This window comes from Maniola hyperantus, chromosome 12, assembly GCF_902806685.2.
Source record: "Maniola hyperantus chromosome 12, iAphHyp1.2, whole genome shotgun sequence".
NCBI classification, from domain to species: Eukaryota; Metazoa; Arthropoda; class Insecta; order Lepidoptera; family Nymphalidae; genus Maniola; species Maniola hyperantus.
In genome coordinates this window covers 13714753-13739757 of record NC_048547.1, presented here as the reverse complement: position 1 = coordinate 13739757, position 25005 = coordinate 13714753, and the positions used below count along the sequence as shown (strand labels likewise).

General features: G+C 37.1%; 1 protein-coding gene and 1 long non-coding RNA gene across 2 annotated transcripts; one reads left to right on the top strand and one right to left on the bottom strand.

Moving 5' to 3' along the window:
- Positions 1-26: 26 nt before the first annotated feature.
- Positions 27-1815, bottom strand: LOC117987242 (uncharacterized). Its single transcript, XR_011237413.1, has 3 exons — positions 1743-1815; positions 1001-1098; positions 27-286 (listed from the first exon to the last, which is right to left on the bottom strand). It is a non-coding gene; the product is annotated as an uncharacterized lncRNA (long non-coding RNA).
- Positions 1816-4933: 3118 nt separating this feature from the next.
- Positions 4934-25005, top strand: LOC117987241 (multiple epidermal growth factor-like domains protein 10). The gene is made up of 8 exons (XM_069502318.1): positions 4934-5082; positions 5997-6081; positions 7489-8204; positions 18728-18743; positions 19507-20681; positions 21289-21387; positions 22408-22532; positions 24345-25005. Exons 1-8 carry the CDS (start codon positions 4976-4978, stop codon positions 24533-24535), a joined length of 2514 nt encoding a protein of 837 aa, XP_069358419.1. The 5' UTR covers positions 4934-4975; the 3' UTR covers positions 24536-25005.

Below are 25005 nucleotides of genomic sequence, written 5' to 3'. Positions count from 1 at the left end.
ATCTGGCAAATCTGTAGGTACAGTTGGATTAGTACCGATATCACTTATTGGTGATGGTACAGGTGTTGGTGCCATGTTATCATTTACCACATTTTCTCCATAATCATAATTTATAATTGCTTCGATTGTATAATTCACTTTAAAACATAAATTTTCACATTTGGAATCTTCGGCGAAATATTTTTCGAGTTGGAACTCTTCGAACAGATTACTTTTTTTCAATTCCTCGTTGATACTCGTATATTTTTCAGCAGGTGTTTTACATCCATCTGTTGCATTGTCTTTTCTGAAACAAATCCATACTTAAGGTGGTTTGATACAGCCGGCCGCGAAAATTCAAATTTTAGGTAGTTTTTCGAAATTAATAGACTAATCGTACATCGAAGGCTTATGGTAATAAGTTTTGCGGACATAACATTTATACATCTACTTCATATTTGTGCAAATCTCGGAAAACTCAAAAAATTGTCTTTTAGGAACAAATATGAAGTAAATGAGTATTTTTGACCAAATTTTTCATGGAAAAACATGTAGATGCATAAATGTTATGTCCGCAAAACTCATTACCATAAGACAGACGGACAGACTGACAGACAGTCAGACACACTTTCGCATTTATAACATTAGTATGGATTTCCTTGAAGTGTTGGCAAAACACTATAAAAATTGAAAAAATATTTTATTTTTATTTTGGACTAGCTTATGCTCGCGACTTCGTCCGCGTGGACTACACAAATTTCAAACCCCAATTTTACCCCCTTAGGAGTTGAATTTTCAAAAATCCTTTCTTAGCGGACGCCTACGTCATAATAGCTATCTGCATGCCAAATTTCAGCCCGATCCGTCCAGTAGTTTGAGCTGTGCGTTGATAGATCAGTCAGTCAGTCAGTCAGTCAATCAGTCAGTCAGTCAGTCAGTCAGTCACCTTTTCCTTTTATATATTTAGATCAAGTGGCTTATCAGTCGTTGAAAATGTGAGATGTACCTAACAAAAACTTACTGATATTGAACTATGAAGTCGCTTAAGAGTTGTTCAAATTCTTGTGATACAACAGTATCATCTGCTACAGTTTCTCCAGCATGTACAATTATGTAGATCTGTAACCATTGAAATGAAATGAATTTATTTATTCTCTTAACTCTCCTCATTCTGAGAGGAGACCCGTGCTCTTAATACTATAGGTTCAAAACTATAGGTACACTTATAATTCAGGTATTTATTAAGTTAAGGGTTCACCACTATGAAAAAAAAAACCGGCCAAGTGCGAGTCAGGCTCGCGTAATGAGGGTTCCGTACTACAGTCGTATTTTTTCGACATTTTGCAGGATAATTCAAAAACTATGATACATAAAAATAAATAAAAATCTGTTTTAGAAGGCACAGGTGAAGACCTTACATATGATACCCCACTTGATATAGTTATCTTACTTAGAAAATTGAAAATACTAATTATTATAGTTCATGACCACACTTTAATTTTTTTTGTGTGATCTAACCCTAAATTCACGGATTTCAGATTTTTCCCCAAATGTCAGCTATAAGATCTACCTACCTGCCAAATTTCATGATTCTAGGTCAACGGAAAGTACCCTGTAGGTTTCCTGACAGACAGACGGACAGACAGACAGACAAACAACAAAGTGATCCTATAAGGGTTCCGTTTTTCCTTTTGAGGTACGGAACCCTAATAAATGATTTGAGTTTGAGTTTGAGCTTGAAAATACTAAATAGAAAAGCTTACCGAAACAAGTATGAGACGTTTCAAACACATTTTTGTAGTTTTAAAATTTAAAACTAATTTGACACGTTTTGTAGTGAACCAAAGCTATTCATACACTAAGCTATATTTTTCCTTGACAGCATTTTGTGTTTAAGTAGGTAGGTATTTCATATAATTAGAATGTACAGTACGCGGCAGAAAATAATGTAAGTACATCGACCTTTAGAATGAGATTTCAGCTTTGTAGAGCGTTGTCTCTGTCACTCATACCTATGTGACGGTTTGTCGGTCTCAACGATAGTTGAGACGGATCCAAGATACAAAACCGCTATCTCTTTTTAAAGTACGTTGTACATTATTTTCTGTCGCGTACAGTACATACCTATTTTTCCTGTACTTCGTTATGAAATTAATAAGAGGTCATGAATTATTGTAGGATTATTTTCCCTAACCAAATACGCAATTTATAAAATTCCTAACACTTATTTGTTGTAGGCTATTCTCAGACTAAGGCGCGTTTGGAACCCTCGTAGCTCGTATTAAGTTTGTTACATGTATATTAACTCCATATATATTTAGATAATATTGTTATCTAAATATATAAAAGGAAAAGGTGACTGACTGACTGACTGACTGACTGACTGATCTACAACGCACAGCTCAAACTACAGAACGGATCAAGCTGAAATTTGGCATGCAGATAGCTATTATGACGTAAGCATCCGCTAAGAAAGGATTTTTGAAAATTCAACCTCTATAAGGGTGAAAGAGGGGTTTGAAATTTGTGTAGTCCACGCGGACGAAGTCACGAGCATAAGCTAGTCTTACATAATTCAACAAATTGACAACAAAAAGTGTACAATGGTACAGTAGGTACGCGGCAGAAAATATTGAACATCGACTATTAGAAAGAGATAGCGCTTTCGTAGAGCGTTGTCATCTCTGTCGTTGAGATCGACAAAACGTCACATAGACAAGAGTGACAGAGACCACGCTCTGCAAAGCCGAAATCTCATTCTAAAGGTCGATGTATTACAATATTATTGCCCTAGATAAGCAACGTTGATTCAAGTCGATTACAGCATAAGATCGACTTTGGAGGTCCTAATTATCTGTCCGTCCGTCTGTCTATCAGCGGACCTGTATCTCATGATCTTTAATAGGTAAAGCTTTTCGTTTTAAGGCGTTATTTTTGTAAATGTTTATCAAATAAATCTATTCTATTATTTTCTATAAACAGTTAATGCCATGGCAAATTACAGCTTCTAGTGCTAAGTATCTTTGAAGAAAAGCCGCGGGCGGATGGACAGACAGACGGATAGATAGGAATGCGAAACTATAAGGGTTCCTTGTTGACTACGGAACTCTAAAAACAAGAGAATTCTGCCCGGAATGGAATCGTTTATCTTATCGAGTCGACTCTGGAATAACATCATAACTACAAAAACTGTGCATGCAATTTCAGTTGTTGTTCCTTTTGTTGTAGTGATGAAATTGCTGTGCATTTTTGAGGAATATGTATTTTTGTGATACGGCATCCGTTCCACAGGACAATGTGTGTCATTGATCTCAGATTGACACTTCTGATTTTTTTTGTAGCTCGATATATAAACAAAGAATATCTGTTTGTAGCATTGACTTATATATTACTTCGTAAGGACAGGGCCATTGAACAAGCAAAATGGCACCGATTCATTGGTCCTAAAATGTTTATTTAGCACCAATGCAACCTCAGTGACGTCTGGATTTCAAACGGGCCGTTCTAGGGAATTAGTATCTAAGAGGTGGCGCTGATTTATTTGGTTCCAAAACCGTGAAAAATTTTGTTCGCTTGGGCATATCTCGTCATTTATATCGATGGTTTATGGGCTTTGATTTTCTTGCAGTTGATTGTTATTGTGGTTCATAGATTTTAATAAAATAAATAAATAAAGTCTATGTTGTGGTTTTATCTACTTAAAATGCAAAGATAACTTAACCATCTTACTACATTGACAATTAAAGGTGAGATTAAAGTGATAACCTGACGATCTCCCTGGCGTAGTGGTAAGCACTGTGGTCTTATTAGTGGGAGGTCCCGGTTTCGATTCCTGGCAGGGGTTTGGAATTTTATAATTTTTAAATTTCTGGTCTGGTCTGGTGGGAGCACGGTGGGAGGCTTCGGCCGTGGCTAGATACCACTCTACCGGCAAAGCCGTACCGCCAAGCAATTTAGCATTCCGGTACGATGCCGTGTAGAAAAGCAAAGGGGCATGGGTTTTTAATAAAAACTGCCATACCCCTTCCCATTCGCTTCCATCTTAGACTGCATCATCACTTACCACCAGGTGAGATTTCAGTCAAGGGCTATAACTTGTATCTGAATAAAAAAAACCTAGCTGACATCCCGGCTTTGCTCGAGGGGAATATTTGAAAATCGGTGAGAGGGTCGATTTCGATGTGAACAGGAACAGGAACAGAACCTACCTACTTAATTATGCAAACTTATGGCATCTTCATTCATTCCCCCCACCCTTCATTTCAAATGCACTCTTATCTCGAGTAATTAAAATACAATTTCAAATCCTGCACTCGTAAAAGGATACGAGCCATTGTGATTCCAGATAGATAGTTTGTCATAATATTATTGTCTTTGAACGGTACACTAGTGTAAGAATAGAATTTAAAAAGTAAAAAGTTTTCTAGCGTTCTTTAATTCAGTATCTAGACCGCGAAAAAAATTTAAATATTTTAATTCATTCTTAAATTTTAAACTCTGTTAAGTATTTTGTTAGCGAAGAAATAAAAGAAAAAAGTGAAAGGTTTCTTCCATTCTTTACTACAGTTAAAAAGTTAAACAGGGTTTGTTTAGTTCCGAAATTTAGGATTTTGCGATTAAATTAGTGTGTCAAGTGAACGGGAAAAACAATGTTATGTTGGTGATAAAATTTGAACTTAGTTATTACTTAAATATTGATTGGTATTAATTGGTAACAATAAGACTTTAAATATTCCATTAGTTACACGTACTTATAGGAACATGAGTGCCATAAGTACATACTAAAAAAAAATTGTGACTCATTTCGAGCGGTTAACGGTCATTCGAGTTTTGAAATTATATTGCGTTATTTTTTTTAAATATTTCAGTTCGTATTTTGAAATGTTTTTGTGTTGATTCAAATAAATCTTGATTCTTGTATAATAGATGTACTAAATTTTTTTTTTAATAAATAGAAATTTTATAGTTTCGCGTAGGTTATGCGGTGATAAGAAAGATGCGCTTAAAACTACTCTGTGTATTGGGAGTGCTGTGTTTCATACATTTCACCTATGTGGATGGTTTGAAGGCAAATGATACGGGGGTTTGTGTCATAACAAGAAGGTAGGTGTTTATTGTAAACTTTTTTAATCGAAATAGAATTAGAAATAGAAATCCTTTATTTGCGTAATGTGTGTTATAAAAGATGTTAATTATTATAAAAGTTCAATACATTAGCCGTAGCCACAGGCATAAATATATAAAATGAAAAGCTGACTGACTGACTGACTCATCTATCAACGCACAGCTCAAACTACTGGACGGATCGGGCTGAAATTTGGCGTGCAGATAGCTATTATGACCTAGGCATTCGCTAAGAAAGGATTTTTGAAAATTAATCCCCTAAAGGGATGAAATAGGGGTTTGCACGCGGGCGAAGTTGTGAGCATAAGCTAGTCGACTGACAAGCTCTGTCGCAAATAGGCCATATTGTCATCGTCTCAAATCTTGTTTATATACATATGTAAAAAAATTGAGCCGGCAGGGATTAGTCGGGATGATGGCAAGAGACCTGATGGATTGACGCTGGTTCCCTGGGAACGGGGACGGGCGCTAATGTGGGAGGCAAATTGCGTTGACACATTGGCCCCGTGTCATATCAGGGAGACAGCATCAAGACCGGGAGCCGCAGCAAAAACAGCTGAAAACGGCAAGCGGCGCAAGTATGCCTCTCTTATCGAGAGTTACATTTTTGTTCCGTTTGCCGTGGAGACCCTGGGGCCATGGAGTCTTAGTGCTAAAATTTTTTTACGAGACATTTCACCGCGATTAATAGCCTCATCTGGTGACAGAAGGGCTGGCTCATTTTTTGCGCAACGGATCAGCCTGGCTGTCCAGCGCGGAAATGAAGCCAGTATTCTTGGCACCATTCCACGCGGGCATGATTTGTATAGTAATTAGTTATCTAATAGCTTTAAGTTTTATTGTAATATTTTCATTAAAAAAAAAAAAATTTAAATAGCAATTATTATTTTCAGCGTGAAGAAAACTCAAAGGCGTATGTACATAGTCAAATATAAATGCGGCAAAAAGATATGCACTGCCAGGAGGAGTAAAATAAAGGTGAGTGAGATATCACTACGATATGGAACGCCCTTCTGCCATCAGTTTTCCCCTTCTATTTTAATTTGGGTACCTTCAAGTCAAGAATGAGTAGACATCTTCTAGGCAAGCGCCAAGATGGAGCATCTTAGGCGGCATCACCACTTGCCAGCAAGTCTGATTGCAGCCAAGCCTATAAATTTATTTAAAAAAGTAGGTACAGACCTACCTACATGATATTGAACGTGGATTCGATTCGATTACTTTGGATTTGGTCTATATTACATTGCTCGATTATTTAACGCAGGGACTTCTAAAGTAGGTAACAATTTAAAATAATTTGTTATTAACTAATGATTTTAAGCTTATTTCGTGGTTTAACGACATATTTTAATGTATAAAACGGGTAGGTACATACCACGATTAATTTTTGTTTAGAATAGAATAGAATGTTTTTTTTATTCATGTAAACTTTTTAAAAGTGCTTATGAATAGTCAGGTAGTTTTAATTTACCACTGGTTCGGAATGCCGTTCCTACCGAGAAGAACCAGCAAGAAACTCGGCGGTTGCTCTTTTTAATTTTTCAATTTACAATGTTATTATACCGTACTATACAAGCCATTGTTTTTATTTGTCGATATTTCAACCCAATTGCACGGGTCGTGGTCACGACGGGACTGCGGTGCTGCGAGAGATCCCGTCCAGTCCCGTCGTGACCACGACTGAAATATCGACAATGAAAAACAAAAATTAATCGTGGTATGTACCCGTTTTATACATTAAAATATAATTTGTTATTAAAACTGTTTATAAAGAAAATCTAAATATTAAATGAAAAAGGTGACTGACTGACTGATCTATCAACGCACAGCTCAAAGCACTGGACGGGTCGGGCTGAAATTTGGCATGCAGATTGCTATGACGTAGGCATTCGTTAGAAAGGATTTTTAAAAATTCAACCCCTAACGTAACGAATGCGTAACGGCGGTTACGCACTCATCCGATCCGAGTCCGTGAAAATACGTTCTTTTTAGTTTTGTATGGTAGCTTATGACATAATCGGATCGGATGAGTGTGTGATCGCTGTAAGGGTTAAATGAAAATCGGAAAAAATAGCGTTCCCCCCCTTTATCTCCGAAGTTTACGAATCAAAAAATCTGAAATTATTGTGGTCAATAGAAGTTTATGTATGTTTTACAGAAAAATAAAACCAATGCTTTAACTGTCATAGTGCTTTTTAATTTTAACAATAAACCTCTACAAACAAAGTTAGTTTTGCGGTTCATTAACTAAAGTGATTATTACCGTAATACTTTTTCTGTTGTACGGAACCCTTTGTGCGCGAGTCTGACTCGTACTTGGCCGGTTTTTTACATTTTCACCCACTAATTGAACTCATGTTTAGATATTTGAATTATGTTTTACAGGACTACATTGTAACGCAAAACGATACTCTATGCTGTAAAGGCTGGACATACAGCAGCGATTTGGATGCGTGCTCCCCTCTATGCAGTCGTGGATGCATGGGCGGTCGATGTACCGCCCCCGACGTATGCCAATGCGAGCCCCCCGCCACACTAGACCCGGAAACCAAAAATGCATGCTACCTACCAAAATGTGACCCTCCATGCAATAACGGAGCATGTTTAACGAATAACACATGCACATGCTTGCATGGTTACGAAAAAGTTAATAATACTTGTCAACCGAAATGTGAAGAATGCCAAAATGGACGATGTATATCCCCAAATATTTGCGAATGTAACGAAGGATATATAAAAGAAGATAATAAATGCAATATCCGTAAATGTGAACCTCCTTGCAATAATGGATTATGTACAGAGAATAATACATGCACATGTGTGCATGGTTACGAAAAAGTTAAAAACACATGCCAACCCACATGTGATTTTTGTCGAAATGGCCGATGTACGGGCCACAATGTGTGCGAATGTTACCCAGACTATATCAAATATGATGGTGTTTGTAAACCTTTGTGCATTAATGACTTAAGTTTGACTCGAAGTATGTGTAAATGTGGTGGTGATTATCAAAATGACAATAGTAGTTGTTTCGAGGCCTGCAGAGAAGAGTGCTTAGTTTGTGATCCCGAGGGGCAGTGCATACGCAGAAAGGTTTGCGGGTAAGTGATTTTTTTTGCAAAATTTATATTGTTCTGTTTAACATGGATTTACAGGGTGTACCCAGAACGCTGGCAAAAACGAAGACAGGTGATAGTACCTACTGATGATTACTGATATGATAGGTACTACAAAAATAAACGCAAAAATATAAAAAATCCTATAATTTTGTATAAGTTTACGATATATGCAAATAAAATATCTGACTGACGCTAGAGGTCAACGGCCACTCGGAGTGAATGCCGCGTCGTAGGCCATTGACCCTAGTTTTGCACGCTATACATTGCGGCCATACTAATATTATAAATGCGAAAGTGTGTCTGTCTGTCTGTCTGTCTGCTAGCTTTTCACGGCTTAACCGTTTAACCGATTTTGACGAAATTTGGTACAGAGGTAGCTTGCAACCCGGGGAAGGACATAGGCTACTTTTATCCCGGAAAATTTAAGAGTTCCCACAGGATTTTTAAAAACCTAAATCCACGCGTACGAAGTCGCGGGCATTAGCTAGTTAAATCAATAAAACTACAAAATGAGGCAAATGGTATTCGATTGAGTTTAGGTAGTATGACAATAACGCTTAGTTTTTGCGTTCTGGTTACACGCTGTATACATATAACATGATAAACTGGCTTACAAACAAACACAGAGCAGAGACAAGAAAGCGATTTAACATCGCATTGTCATATCCAGTTTCAATCTAAGTATGTTAAAATTACAAGCTGCTAACTCTTCAAGTTAGGCTGCGGCCACAGAATGCGTTTCTGGTACGGTGCGGCACCGCACCGCTGCGGATTTTAGTATTGGGTGCCACACGGGCACTGCGTTAACGTTCCGGGAAAAACTATGACGTTGCAGCGCACCACCCCTCCAGGCTCCACGCCTCGTCTCTCTAGTCTAGTCCCAAATCCATTGCGCGTGCGGCGTGCGGCGCCACACAACCAAGTAACGCATCGTGTGGCTTCGCTCTTAGTTTGCTTAAAATCGATTGCAAAATTTGTACGGAACACACGAACAAACAAACAAATTTTCAACCAGTAAAACAACAACGCGAGTTATTAATTGCAAATTTCCAATCTGCTTAGTTCGGCACTGCCTGAGCTACACAATAGGTAAAGTTGGCTAGGATCGTGTCGTGTCGTGCATCGCATGCGTCAGTGCGCGGCGCGTGCGCATGCAAATGTCACAACATCCTGCACTGATACAACGTGACCCGAATGCCGATGGGAACGGCAGGGTAATGCTGTGGCAATCTGGACCGGATTCATATGAGATAAATTTACCTAGACCCAGAAATTACTATCATAGACACTATCTCAATATACCACCTCCCATGGCCCCACCAACCTCTCGGTTATATGGGCCGAATCGCGGGAGGGCGCCCGTTCGGTACTTGCTCTTGGCATTTTTCCCGGGGCGCCTTCTTGACTCCCTACAAATTATTTTTGTCTCTTCCTTGTCCCTTATGCTCACTCTCCCCCCTTGGGAGTTAGACGTCACTAACACAGCTGTGATCTCCGCTGCTGCTCCTCCGTATAATATGGATAGTGATATCCAACATTTTGATCAAAGATGTAGATGCGTGGATGACAATTTAAAGGATTTTTCTTGCAGTTGTAAATGATTTATTGAGCGCAGACCGTTGGTTAGTTTTTAACAAGAAGAACAAAGGAATTTATGAAAACGTCAATTGATACAAAAAATATATAGAAAATTGCGGGTGGTTATAAAAATATTATGTTGCATGAACTGACATTTGGAAAAGATAATAAATGTGTGATTTTAGATTATTAATGTTTGATTCCAAAATATTAAACATGAGTTATAAAAGTGACTAATTTATATATATACAATAACAAAATACTATAAAGAAACAATTAAATAATTAAATGAAGGATAAAATTATGAGTCGACGAATTGGTACGCATTTGCTGCGAAGATGTTGTAGGCGCTTCAACAAAAGACGTTTCAGTATTCGGCTAATAATTGTCGCAGCTTGCAGGACAAACACTTCCGTGGCGCCAGCGTCCTTTTACGGCTGAATGCGTGATGAATGGGCTTTTGCATACGTCTGCTGCGTGTGATTCACGCCGTTCCTATATACTCGTCGATTATGTGGCTATCGACATCGGTATTGTGATTATTTCACTGACACGTTGTACAGGGTTGCCATGATATTATACAGAACGCTAGCAAAAACAAAGACAGGCGATAGTACTGATGTTTACAGAGATGATACCACAAAAAAACACAAAAAAAATTTATATAAAAAATATCCCATATTTTGTAAAAGTTGGCGATATATTGCTAATAAAACATCTGACTGACGCCAGAGGTCTACGCATTTTGAGTAAGTAGACCATTTATTTTAATTTAATAAGGTGTCAGTCTCGCAAATTGCTATTGCGCTGGAACCATGTCTCATTAACATCGAAATGACGTTATTTTGAAGTCATTTGACGTATATTCAAGTAAAAATATACCATCAGCTCGAAGCTTCAGTCTAGTGCTGACGTCACTAAAATGGCGGCCACGCGCATTAGCAATTTGCGGGACTTATAACTAGGAAACTAATTAGTAGTGTATTTACAGTGTTATCCATGGAAATATTCCAACGCCATAGAATAGTTTCATAACCACCGACCACAAGAGTAGTTCTCCTATTCAAAAGTAGGTACATAGGATTTTCATATTTATACCAATAGTATAGAGGAGATAGTCGCATGTACATATTTTATTATCAGAATAGGTAGTTTCAGTTTGATAATAATATGCAAGTATAATGGTGTAAATAACAATTAATTGTAGAAATATAATTTACCTTTATTTGTCCTTATTTATATCGGTATGCACTTATGACGTCATAGTAATGTGCACTATAAATAATAAATAAATAAAATGTTTTTATTTCGACCAACAAGGATCATATTGGTGTTAGTAATTACACGAAACTTAAACCTAATTGTTAGAAATTATTAATATTAGTGTTAGTAATTACACGAAACTTAAACCTATTTGTTAGTAAAAAATCTATAACTATTTAAATTAGGACAGGATCGATTTGCCAGCACGTGAATCATACAACAGTGATTCAAGTACTGGCAGTCGATCCTGTCAGAAAATACCTTCAGGAGGCCGTTGGGGCTGGACCGGACTCTACGCAACAGGGATGTGCACCGCTTTCGCATAGTAGTATAAAAACAGTCTACATGCGCCTCGGCGAACATCCCTGACGCGCTGCAGAATCTGGGCAGCCCCATCAGCATCCTGAATGCATTATTATATTGTACACGCAGGGCATTGTACTGCTTTTGCGTGTAATCGATCCACAGGCTGCTCGTGTAGAAGGAGGTGCAATATGCTCTGAAAAGAGTGATTTTGACGGCTACAGAACAACGAGCAAACCTGCGGACGATCATGTTCGCCCTAACAGACAACGCCCTGCGTTCTCTCTCTATATCTATCTACTATGATTTTATGTTATTAAGTATGTCAAAGTTTTCATAAAACGTAAACTTCTTGGAAAATCCTATTACAATGTAAAGGATTATTTTATAAATGATTAGAGAAATGATAGTTCTAATAAATATAGAATATACTGATGGTGATTATGTAAAGTGGTGATGACAAAAAAATAATAATTAAAAAACCGACTTCCAAAACCACTACAAAGTAAAAAATAACTTTTGTTTCTACACGTGTATGTATGATGATGTCGAGCGAGCTTTTGATTTTCTTGTTTCTTTTATTATTGTAGAAACAAATGTTATTTTTTTGTAGTGGTTTTGAAAGTTAGTTTTTTAATATTTTATATTTTATTTATAGCTTTTTAGTGTAGGTAAGTAGTAATTTTGCTTGGTACCTAAAATATCAATTCACCAGCAAAACTTTTCAAATCTACACGGCTTAGGAGTTCAGTATCTTACAGCATCAGGATGAAGAGTTGGGACTTGGAATTCAATAACTAAGTATATGCTCGGCATTCATAATGTTATTTCACAATATTTAGAAATTGTGAAATTCCAAATCCCTACCGGGAATCGAACCCGGGACCTCCCACTGATATGACAACAGCGCTTACCACTGCGCCAGAAAGGTCAAGCGGTGTGTGAAGTTTGGCTAGCGTATAGGCAACTACGAGGAGACATGTTCTTAGTCAAAGTACAAAAAAGCTGTGATAGCCTAGTGGTTAGGACGTCCGCCTTCTAATCGTAGGTCGGGGGTTCAATCCCGGGCCATCACCTCTAACTTTTGGGAGTTATGTGCGTTTTAAGTAATTAAATGTCACTTGCTTTAACGGTGAAGGAAAACATCGTGAGGAAACCTGCATACCTGAGAGTTCTCCATAATGTTCTCAAAGGTGTGTGAAGTCTACCAATCCGCACATGGCCAGTGTGGTAGACTATGGCGAAAACCCTTCTCACTCTGAGAGGAGACCCGTGCTCTGTAGTGAGCCAGCGATGGGTTGATCATGATGATCTACGTAGTAGTGGGTGGTAGTGGGCCGCCGATTGATGATATTCTAACGGAACCAATTTCGATAAAACTAAAATAGGGCCTTCACTAAAGTAGGGGGTAGATAGTTACACAGTAATCTAGTTGTATTTTAGTTTAGCTGGAACTTGTTATCAAGCTCATTATAAATAATTGACTCTTTATGTACGATTATGAATAATTATTCATACTTTCCTGATAATTAAGTAAAAGCGCGGCTTTGTTTTAGTTTTTTGAGCAATTTGTCAATAAACGTTATCTACAGTTCATAGTTTTTATGTAAAAGTATAAAAGGAACGTTTCAATTACATTGTAATAGTTAGAAACGATTTTGTATGTAAATAAAGAAGTCATTAAATAATATTTTTAGATAATGATTTGATAGGGCTATTAATTAAATGATGCAGCAGTGGTATGCTATAAAAATAAAAATTATATATATATATAAATTTATATATATATATATATAATGGTATGGTATAAAGCATATTACACAATTGAAGATTATCTTAATGATAAAAGAGCGTGGATTTGACCTGCAGCTCGTTCCAGCAACGCACAAGACTGCAAATACTATTTTATACATGGCATAATCTTGTACCTATATCAAATATTTGAAAAGAGCAACCGCCGAGTTTCTTGCTGGTTCTTCTCGGTAGGAAAGGCATTCCGAACCAGTGGTAGATGCATCCGACTATTCGTAAGTGCTTGTAAAAGTTAATACGAATAAAAAAGATTTTTATTTATTTATTTATTTATGAGCAGTGGTAGCCTAGTCGTTAGGACGTCCGCCTTCTAATCGGAGGTCGGGGGTTCGATCCCGGGCACGCATCACTAACTTTTCGAAGTTATGGGCCTGCATGCCTGAGAGTTCTCCATAATGTTCTCAAAGGTGTTTGAAGTCTACCAATCGGCACATGGCCAGCGTGGTAGACTATGGCCAAACCCCTTCTCACTCTGAGAGGAGACCCGTGCTCTGTAGTGAGCCGGTGATGGGTTGACCATGATGATTAATTAAATTGTCCTTCTTATTTTTTGGCATAATCTGCCGTCAAAAAAGTTTGCTAAAGACTGAACTATAAACTAACTAAAAAACACGTAACATTCTTTTTAGAATCATTAGGAATCATTAGATTCCTACATCTTTTTGACTTTAACCACAGCTATAACTCAGGAGTATTTTTTTACTGTTAACGGTTTTATCATTTCTCTAAAAAGCGGTTTATTGCAAAAAAAGTAGATTTTGAGATTTTCAAGCCTGACTCGCACTTGGCCGGTTTTTTAAATACATAGAGAAGATACCATTTCGCGCAGCCATTGGTCTATTTTTAAGGTCGTTGTTTAGAATTCAGGTGGCCGCATGGACAATTAAACCTATCGTATTTGGGAAAACGCGTGCAGAATGCAAATGTTATTGGCCTATCGCCAATCAGCTTGATTTGTTTACGATATGCGAATTCGTTCTTTGACACACTTTGTTTAGGCTACGAACATAAAATCTGTGTACCTGTGCGAAAAGAAATAAATAAGGATTTTTTTATAGAATTGAATATAATATTTTAAATTAACAGTAAAAAACAACATTAAATCTAAATATATAATCACTTGCGGTGAAAGAAAATATCGTGAGGAAAATCATGTCTGAGAGTTCTCTCTCCGTAAGGTTCTCAAAGGTGTGTGAAGTCTGCCGATCTGCACTTGGTCAGCGATCAGCGTGATGGACTATGGGCAAATCCTTAAAAAAAATTGAAAAAAAAAACATTTACGCATTGTGACGTCATTATTCGCTTTCCATGCAGCGTGACGTTAATAATTGATTATGTTAAAACTAAATAAAAATCATGATTTTCTTTTCCATAATCTACCGCTAAGTACAAAAAATCTCTTAATTTTACTACTACACAGTCCAAGACTTTCTATACGAGGGTCATACGCTTATGTTAATAAGTTTCCTTGTCTAAATGCACAACAGATCAGTGAAGATCCGAGAAAATATTACTTCCTTTCTAGCCGTGAGAATATACCGTATTACGTGTGTTCATACGTGTACACCGCCAGTGCACGAATCGTCTGTAGTATTCACATCTCGTAACATATTCTATAGATAGATAAATAGATAGATAGATAGATACATTCCGGCGGATGTCTATAAACTCTTGACATGCAAAACGTATTGTTCTCGTTGTATAGAGTGGCTAGACATAGAGATTTCTTCAATGCAAAAAATTCTCTATGTATTTAGCATTCAGTAATTTTCTTCAATCTTTCTTAAAAATAGCATTTTTTAGGGTTCCGTGGCTCAAAAGGAAAAAAGACCGTTTTAGGACCGCTTTGTTGTCTGTTTTAGAATATACAAGTAAAGCCCTTTCATATGATACCCCACTTAGTATACTAACTTTGAAAATGGAAAATACTAATATTTGTTCATGAACACATTTTCATTATTGTTTGTTGTATGTTTTGTAATTTTTTTTATGAAATAGGAACTTTTTAGTAATTTAGCCCTTGACTGTGTTTTTACTTAGTTCTTTGAATAAACACATTTTTAAGAAAATTTTTATTCCATCACCAAAAACCTGGAGAGTGACATAGGCTACTTTTTTCTCGGAGTTCGCACGCGGGATTTTTAGAAAATTTAAATTCACGCAATATGAAGTCGCGAAGATATAGGTAGGTATCTTAGTTAAAAGCATGTCAAAATAATCTTCATCATGATCAACCCATTGCCGGCCCACTACTGAGCACGGATCTCCTCTCAGAGTGAGGTCATAGTCTGTCACGCTGGCCCACTGCTGGTTGGCAGATTTCACACATCTTTGAAAACATGAAGAACTCTCAGGCATGCCAGGTTTCCTCACGACGTTTTCCTTCACCGTTAAAGCAAGTGATATTTAATTTATTCAAACACACATAGCTCCAAAAAGTTAGAAGTGCCCGCTCGGGATCGAACGTCCAACCTGCCAAATAGGAGGCGGCCGTCGTAACCACTAGGCTATCACGGTTAAAATAATCTTATTAAGTACAAATATGAGCTTTTAAATCAGTCGGATCAGACAAAGGGTCCTGTGTGCTTAGAAACTGTTTTTTTACGATCCCGACTTAATGATTCACAGCGCGCAACGTCCTGTATATGAATCGCCCATAAAGCTTCTTCAGACGTGCCAACAAGTCGTATGCCGACACTTTGCATTCAGCTGCTCGATTGCAGTAGAATGACCAGCTACAATGTCAAGATCGCAATCACCTCTGATTGGTTGACGCTCGCTCCCTATTGGCTACAATGCATTGTTGCAACAAGAATTGCACAAATTCAGCCACTCACAACAATTGAGATTGTAATAATGATTGATGCAGGTTTTACGAAATCGCCGTACATGGCTCTGATGCTTCATGATAATAATTATAAATATGATAGTGTGTTTGTTTGTTGGTTTGTCCTTCAATCACGTCGCAACGGAGCAACGGATCGACGTGATTTTGCATGAGTATAATTTAAGACCTGGAAAGTGACATAGGCTACTTTTTATCCCGGAAAATGAAATTTCCCACGAGATTTTCAAAAACCTTAATCAGCATCAGGTAGTTTTAGATACATTTTGAAAAGTGAACATTTTACACCACACTTTTTAGACCAAAGCACTAGATAAAAAAAACTGAGATTAGTATTTGCAATTTGCAGCTGACATAGACCGTACCTAGTCTGTCAGTCTGTGCTAGGGCTTTCATCATAAATCATCGACCCTACAAGATAGGATAGGAGCTTAAATAGCTAGGAAATGAAAGTTGGTATGAAATCATGAATAAAAAAAAATTCAAAGGATTTTCGTTAATTCTATCTCCTCACCTTAAATTTTAAGTGGGGGAAGGGGGGAAGGGGGAGGAGGGGGGTTGGCTCGTCTTCTCCACTGTGTTTTTTTGAGTGACCGCCAAGCCTAAGAGCAATCACGCACGCATCCGATCCGAATCCGTGAAAATACGGATATGAAATTATCTACGTCAAAGGTCATAAGCCATACACATGACAACTTCGGAACGTATTTTCGTAGACTCGGAGGTGATGAGTTCGTAATAAAAATCGTTAATCGTAGTTTGCAGTTGGCACGTCTATAGATGCTAGTGTGAAACGCCCATAGTATTTTATTTTAGGGTAGTTAACGTATTAAACTTAGTCGCGTCCTTGGATCGCGCGGTGCCGATCGTGTTAGTAAATCATCTTGAATATTATTAGTATTAATAGTGTGTACTACTAGTATCTTTCAATACAAGTGCCGTTAATGTAAACAGGCAACTGTTATAATGATTCAAAATATTTATAGCATCAAGCAATAAATAGTCTGTAATGGTCAATGCCCTTCTGATTTATTCGTAAACATTATCTGCATATAATTCGCGATCTTTTTGCGAGTGCCATAAGTACTAAACTGATTCGAAAAAATCTGCTTCGTTTTAATTATTATTTAAACTTAGAGCTTACCACGTTTTTTGCTAATTCTCCACTGTCGCAAATTCTCTAAACTTATTTCGCTGCATTTTTCTTGTTCTTAAATTATAAAGATATGAATTATTTATCAAGCTTTTAATTTTTTCAGGAAATGTTATATGAAATATAAATTAGAAACAATAGTTTTTCAATATTTTAAATTTTTTCTTCTTTTCTTTTTTATATTTAATCTAAGCCTTGTTAGTGTATTTTAGTTATTTTGCTTAAAAACCCTTGTTACTTATATTTTTAATAACATAAAATAACGTCCAACCAAGTAACGTGCGAAAGATACTGTTTAACTAGGAGTAAAAAAGTTTTTTGATCAAATAAACTTTCGCAAAGCGCTTCCGAATTGTCAAGTGAATAATATATCACTGGTTCGGGAAGAGAATCCTCTCTACCGAGAAAGGCATGCAAGAAACTCGGCGGCTGCCCTTTTCCGTTTGAGAAAATTAGCTCAAAACTTATGAATTGTATGTTTACATTATTGGTTACATGACATCTATATAGTTGAATGATGATATAGGTACACACTAATCGGTGGTTCAAGTACGGAAAACCGACATAATTAATAAACATAATATATATAATTATTTTTAATGTGCAATAGTTATTGTGACGGCGGATGTGATAAGGTGCTATCGCGAATCGCGGAGCTTTAGGTCCCACCATTTACTGAATTACTGAACGGTATTTAGTTGATCTCTACAAAATGGCTGTTGGACTTCGAATAGTGTTGTTTTTACTTGCCGTTACACCTGTGTTGTGTTCGAGGTCTCTCCAAGAGGGTGATGAGGGCGCTTGTCCGGAAAAGAATAGGTGAGCCACATTATTTTTGACACAGCAATCAATACCTCAATACCCATAATATTATAAATGCAAAAGTGTGTTGGTTTGTTGGTTTGTCCTTCAATCACGTCGCAACGGAGCAATGAATCAACTTGATTTGAATGGGTATAGTCAAAGACCTGTACAATGACATAGGCTACTTTTTATCCCGGGAAATCAAGAAATTACTACGGGATTTTTAAAAACCTAAATCCACGCGTACGAAGTTGCGGGCATCAGCTAGTATCATCATCATTATCAACCAATAGGCATCCACTGCTGGATATACAGGTCTCTTGTAGGGACTTCCACACGACACGGTCTTGCGCCGCCTGAATCCAGCAGCTCCCTGCGACTCATTTGATGTCGTCTGTCCATCTAGAGGGGGTCTTAAAACCCTGTGCTTTCCAGTGCAAGGTCACCATTCTAGCAACTTTGGACCCCAAGGGCCGTGAAAAGTTAACAGTCAGGCATTAACAGACACACTGTCGCATTTGTAATATTAGTATAGATTATGTTTATTTGCAATAGGCGAATTATATATTTTTCTTTTCATACTTTCTTATAAGTATATTTATTTTGCTATATTTTATTGATTCGAGCTAAAATGCATAATATTTTACGTAATGACATTTTCTTTGCACATTTATTGTTCAGTTCACTTTTCGTTGGATAATGGATGGTTTTCCAAAAATAATTAACGTTCTTTCTTGTTTGTTACAGAGCTGGCGAAATAGAGGTATGTCTAATTTTTATATTTCATTCTTCTTTTTGAAAATATATACTTACTTAATTTTCAAGTATAACTTGTGTTATATTACTTATACCTATTATACTTAAAATCTAAACTAATCATAAGTGTTTGCAATTCCTTTTATATATACAAAAAGTTATTACTTAATTTACCGAACAAATGCGATGCAATATATATTTTTTCAAAAATGAATCTTTAGAATGAACCTTAGAACTCATTTAAACTTTGCCACTAGTAGAAGGTGAATTAATATCATGCATAATGCACTGTGATAGCCTGGTTAGGACGTCCGCCTTTTAATCGGAGGTCGGGGGTTCGATCCCGGGCACGCACATCTAATTTTTCAGAGTTATGTGCGTTTTAAGTAATTCAATATCACTTGCTTTAACGGTGAAGGAAAACACCTAGAGGCAACCTGCCTGTCCTGAGAGTTCTCCATAATGTTCTCAAAAGTGGGCGAAGTCTACCCCGCACATGGCCAGCGTGGTAGACTATGGCCAAAACCCTTCTCACTCTGAGAGGATACCTGTGCTCTGTAGTGAGTCGGCGATGGGTTGATCGTGATGATGATGATGTCCGTATAACTTTAAAACAATTTTTTTAACGGAAATCTTGAAAACCACAGACACAGATATTAGCTCCCAGAACGTATCTGCAAAATTTCATTGTTAATATTAAACGAGAGTCAAACTACGTTTCAATGGAGCGCGCTACGAATAAACCCTTCTTAAATCGACACACATTTCAGATTGTATGCTGCGATGGATACAGTTGGGAGTACGACAAAAAAGCTAAAAGAGAATTTTGCAAGCCGATATGCAGACCCAGCTGCGGCAAACATGGGGAGTGTGTCAAGTATAACCAGTGCAAATGTAAACCCCCTTACGAGTTCAGGGAAGGCACATGCCTTCTACCCGAGACATGCGAGAACCCATGTATAAATGGACGATGTACAGGCTTTAACACATGCGCATGTAACACAGGCTACAAACCCAGAAATGCATCTTACTGCGAGCCAGAATGCCCACAGCCTTGCATCAACAGCATTTGCGTAGCCCCCAATACATGTAATTGCATAAATGGGTTTAAAAGAAAAAACCAATGGGAATGCACACCTGAATGCAATGAATGCGGAAATGGTCAATGCATTGGTCCATATATTTGTAAATGTAACGATGGCTATGTTAGACAAGGTAATAAATGCGTTCCAATCTGCGAAGGAAATTGTCCACACGGCCAATGTTTGAGACCTGGCGAATGTATATGTAATGCGGGCTACATAAATGATCCAATACACAAATTAACCTGTCGACCTAGTTGTGAACCTGGTTGTGTCAACGGAACTTGTGACGCACCCAATCGATGCGCATGCTTCCCTGGTTACACTCATGCGAGAAACGTATCGGTTTGTAAACCAAAATGCGACTATTGTTCCAATGGAGACTGCATTGGACCAAATATTTGTAACTGTCACGAAGGATACACAATGATGGGTAAAAAATGCAAGCCAGTTTGCTCGAAAACATGCGTCAACGGATTTTGTTCGGAACCGAATAAATGCACTTGTCTTCCTGGATATAATAATGACGATATTGATAAGTTTGTATGCAAACCTGAATGTGAGGCCTGCGAAAATGGAAAATGCACTTCACCTGGTCTATGCTCTTGCAATGAAGGATATGAAAAACTAAATGGTACATGCAAACCAGTTTGTTCAAAACCATGTGTAAATGGATATTGTAAATTACCTAACGAATGTAGTTGTCCCGCTGGTTACACAATAAAAACAACGGTTGAATCCTCAGTGTGCTATAGACCTTGCTCTGTACCTTGTACCAATGGGGTCTGCGGTGTCAATGGTGAATGTATCTGCCCTTATGGATCTGGTGATGACAACGAGTGTCGTCCAAATATGAATGAAACGTAAGTACGAAATAGTTATAGCAATCCACGTGACGAAAAAGAAAATACAGATAAAGCAAACAAACAAATCAGCAAACAAATACAGATAAAGTTTTTATATAAACTGATAAGTTAGAAGCGCACGTAGTCATGCAAATAGTTTTGCTTTAGAAAAGCATTCATGGAATAGAGGAAATAATAACTTTAAGTTTCAAATTGGCTTCTCTCTCTTCTCTCTTCTCTTTTGGCTATTTAAAATAATATAAAAGAATGAAACTTGATATCCGTTTAAATTTTAATGTCAACTATAAATTGCTGTCTATCTCATTTATTCAGCTATGTTCCTCTCTTATTTACCTGTTGTATTTTTATTTTTATACATATACATACGTATATTATGTGTATTTACTTCATTTAAGTAGTACACCCCTTCTCCTTTCTTTAATTTTTATTATATCCTCTACCTTTTGCCTGGAAGAGATCGCTATTTTAGCGATAAGGCCGCCTATTGTACTTGCAAATATCTTTGTTATATTTCTATTGTTTTAGTTATAGTGTACAGTAAAGAATATTTTACTTTACTTTATGTCAGCTATTTCACGTGTTCATTTAATTTCTACATTTCAAGGATCGATTGTAAAAGCTGTGAGGGAAACTGTACAGACAACGTGTGCAGGTGTTCTGATGGTCGACCTTGTGAATTAATTACTAAAGCGCCAAGTACAGGGTAAGAAATTAAGTAAAAAAAACATTTAATTTCAAGCGAGCGTCAATAGCTCAACCGGTATAGGAGTGGACTGAAAACCGAAAGGTCGACGGTTCAAATCCCACCCGTTGCACTATTGTCGTACCTACGCCTAGCACAAGCCTGATGCTTAATTGGGGAGGAAAGGGGAATATTAGTCATTTAATACGGCTAATATTCTTTTTAAAAAAAAAATTAAGTAAAAATTTTTTTATTTAGCAAATGTTTAATAGAAGCAGGCGTTACTTTGCGGAATTGTATGGTAATTTATTTATTCAGATACAAGTTAGCACTTGACTGCAATCTCACCAGGTGGTAAGTGATAATGCGGTCTAAGATGGAAACGGGCTACCCTAAAAGGGGTATGGCAGTTTTTATTAAACCCACACCCTTTTGTTTTCTACACGGCATCGTACCGGAATGCTAAAACGCTTGGCGGCCCGGCTTTGCCACTAGAGTGGTAACTAGGCACGGCTGAAGCCTCCCACTAGACAAACACCAAATAAACAAAGAACATCAACCCACCTAATGTTAAAAAAGATAAATCTGTAACTACTCTGCAACAACCTATGCACTAAATTCTCCCACTGCTAAACATGCAGGAAAAGTAAGCAACCGAGCAAGCTACGAGCTAGCAAGAGTTGCGAAGCTACGGCACGGCCGTGGCCACCACCCATACCGGCAAAGCCGTATCGCCAAGAGTTTTAGTTTTCTGATTCTTACAATGTTGCGGTGAAATCGATAAGGGATTGTGGGTTTAATATAACTGCCATATTCTTCCAAGTAAGTCCACTTCCATCATAGACAGCATCATCACTTACCACGAGTGACGAGTCACCAGGTGAGATTGCAGTCCAGGGTTAACTTGTAATGAAAAAAAAGCATTTTAATAAGAATGGTCATGAAATGGTCGCTGTTGCCGAACTCGGCAATGAAATCATCACCATTATGGTCATGATAACAAAGCATATCTAAATTTATTGTTATTTTATTGGTTTCCAGGTTAGCTGGTCTGGAATTGACGTGGATTCTGGGTGCATGTATAGGATTACTATTATTCATCTTCGTGATCGCTATCATGGGTCAGATGTGGCGAAAGAGACCGAATGTCAAAGCTACTTATACAGGTAAGAACCTAAGTATTTTATTTTCAAACAAACTTCTTTGAAAAGCCAAGTTCAATAAAAGTCAGTTAGTTCAATTTTACTCATGCATTATTAATTACTGTTCTAAAATTTCAATGCTTCAAAATAGCTTTTCTTTTAGTAATGCAAAAGATTACTTTTTATTTACATATTTTAATGTATCTTTAAAATAATTTGGGGCCTAATATAGTTCCTCGAGGAACTCCGTTCGAAACAAATTCAGAATTGCAGAATATGGTCTTGTTTGACTTTTTATGTCTTTTTAAAATCAATACTGGCTTTGTTATATTTTCGGTCAGGCGTGAATTGTTATTACAAAAAATATAAATAAGTTCTCATGACAAAAAAGTACTACAATTATTTCCTGTTTGTTAGCCTTTGCCTTAAAAGTTTCTTATAATATTGTCTCCACTAAAAACATGCTACAGATGGTAGGTATGGTACGCAACAGGTCGAAATGGCCATCGGGGAGGAAACGCCCCGCACATCCCCTACGCTAACCCGGTGCGGGCGAGCGCGGGGCGTCCCCCCGCCTCATACCCCCCGATTGCGATCACGACCCGTCGCGGGCTATACTCAATGAAAATGAAAATGAAAATGAAAATCTTTTTTATTCGTATAAACTTTTACAAGTGCTTACGAATAGTCGGATGCATCTACCACTGGTTCGGAATGCCTTTCCTGCCGAGAAGAACCAGCAAGAAACTCGGCGGTTGCTCTTTTCAAATATTTGATATAGGTACAAAATTATGCCATGTATAAAGTATTTGCAGTCTTGTGCGTTGCTGGAACGAGCTGCAGGTCAAATCCACGCTCTTTTATCATTTAGATAATCTTCAATTGTGTAATATGCTTTTTTCAGGAGCATATTTTTAATAGATTTTTTAAACTTGTGCAAAGGTAAGTCCAAAATAGTTTGCGGGATTTTATTATAAAAGGTAATACCCATACCCACAAATGACTTTTGGACTTTCCTGAGGCGGAAGCCAGGAGCTGCAAGTTTGTCTCTGTTTCTAGTTAGCCTATTGTGTAGATCACCAATTTTCTTGTAACTAAGAATATTTTGTCTTACAAAAATTATGTTATTATAAATATATTGAGAGGCTACAGTAAGGATATCTATTTCCTTAAATTTCTCTCGAAGGGAATCGCGTGGTCTTAAGTTATAAATTGCGCGTATTGCCCTTTATTGTAATACAAAAATTCTCCAATCCAAAATCCAATCTCAGACAAGGTAGTTCATTAAGTCCCACTTTATTTCTGATATTAATTAATAACCTTTGGCACGTAAATTACTTAACTTGCTATCAAATGACCTTGCAGCCTACTGCTAAAATGGTTTCCATGAAAATTCTAATATTCATTAATAACCTTTGGCTCACAAATAATATCTACACTTGCTATCAAAATATGGCCTTGCAGTCTACCGCTAACATAGTTTTCATGAAAATAAATAAAATTTCAATAATAATATTAAGTATCTGTCTGTGATTTCGAAACAACTGCGTATTTGGTTATTTGTTTGTTAAACAAATCGAAACACCCGTTATCAAAATTTATTTAATCAAGTGAAGGTTAAATAAATTATTTTGATAATGGGTGATATTATACATTTAAAACAAAGGAAAAATTATGTACATTTAAATTGCTGTCTGTCAGTTTGTCCGAATTGTCAAATATTCTAAATGGCTGAACTGAAGCAAACTTTCAGAAGGAAGTAAAAAAAAGGAATTCCTTTGCAAAGATATAGATTTTAAAAACCCGATATTTATATAAATGATATGACTTTTCCAGAAGGTAACCAGAACGGCAGCGTCGGGTTTTTAACCGCACCTGGTACACTGACGAACAGAATGTTTAGTGAGGATAAAACCGACGAAGATTTCTGCGACATCGACCTAGAATGTGGAAAAGAGGAAAAAGACGAAATGACTTCAGAGCGACTGCTACATGGTCAAGTTATATATGAAGACGAGAGATTGTAAACTGATGTAAATTAAAAAACATTTATCAATAAGGCAAGACAATGTACATACATACTAAAAACTGGCCAAGTGCGAGTCAGACTCGCGCATCGAGGGTTCCGCACTACAGAATTATTTTAATTTTAGTTATCAGCAGAAAATCAACTTTCCCATTTTAAAGATGATATTTAAAATGGAAGAAAATGAATATTATTAATACACCAAAACATAAAAATCATATTTCATACAATACGAATATTGGTCCAGTTAAATAAGTTGTTGTTAAGTTATGCATTAAATTGGTTATTTATTAGAAATTTAAATATTTAATAACATCATAGTATTTAAGATTTACTTAACATTTTTAGATCCAATCTGAACACGAGGTGTATGACTGCGCAGTGTACAAAACAGATCTCAGCAAGCCTTGCGTCGTTGACTGTACCTGCGCAGACCACCGAGTTGCAACTTCAGATTGAACCACCCGCTTG

What these genes read in the sequence shown, in the direction of transcription:
- LOC117987241 (XM_069502318.1), top strand. Translation starts at nt 4,976, where the DNA reads ATGCGCTTAAAACTACTCTGTGTATTGGGAGTGCTGTGTTTCATACAT. An exon ending in CGTCCAAATATGAATGAAAC is followed by an intron (nt 20,682 to 21,288) that starts GTAAGTACGAAA and finishes CTACATTTCAAG; the next exon opens with GATCGATTGTAAAAGCTGTG. An exon ending in ACTAAAGCGCCAAGTACAGG is followed by an intron (nt 21,388 to 22,407) that starts GTAAGAAATTAA and finishes ATTGGTTTCCAG; the next exon opens with GTTAGCTGGTCTGGAATTGA.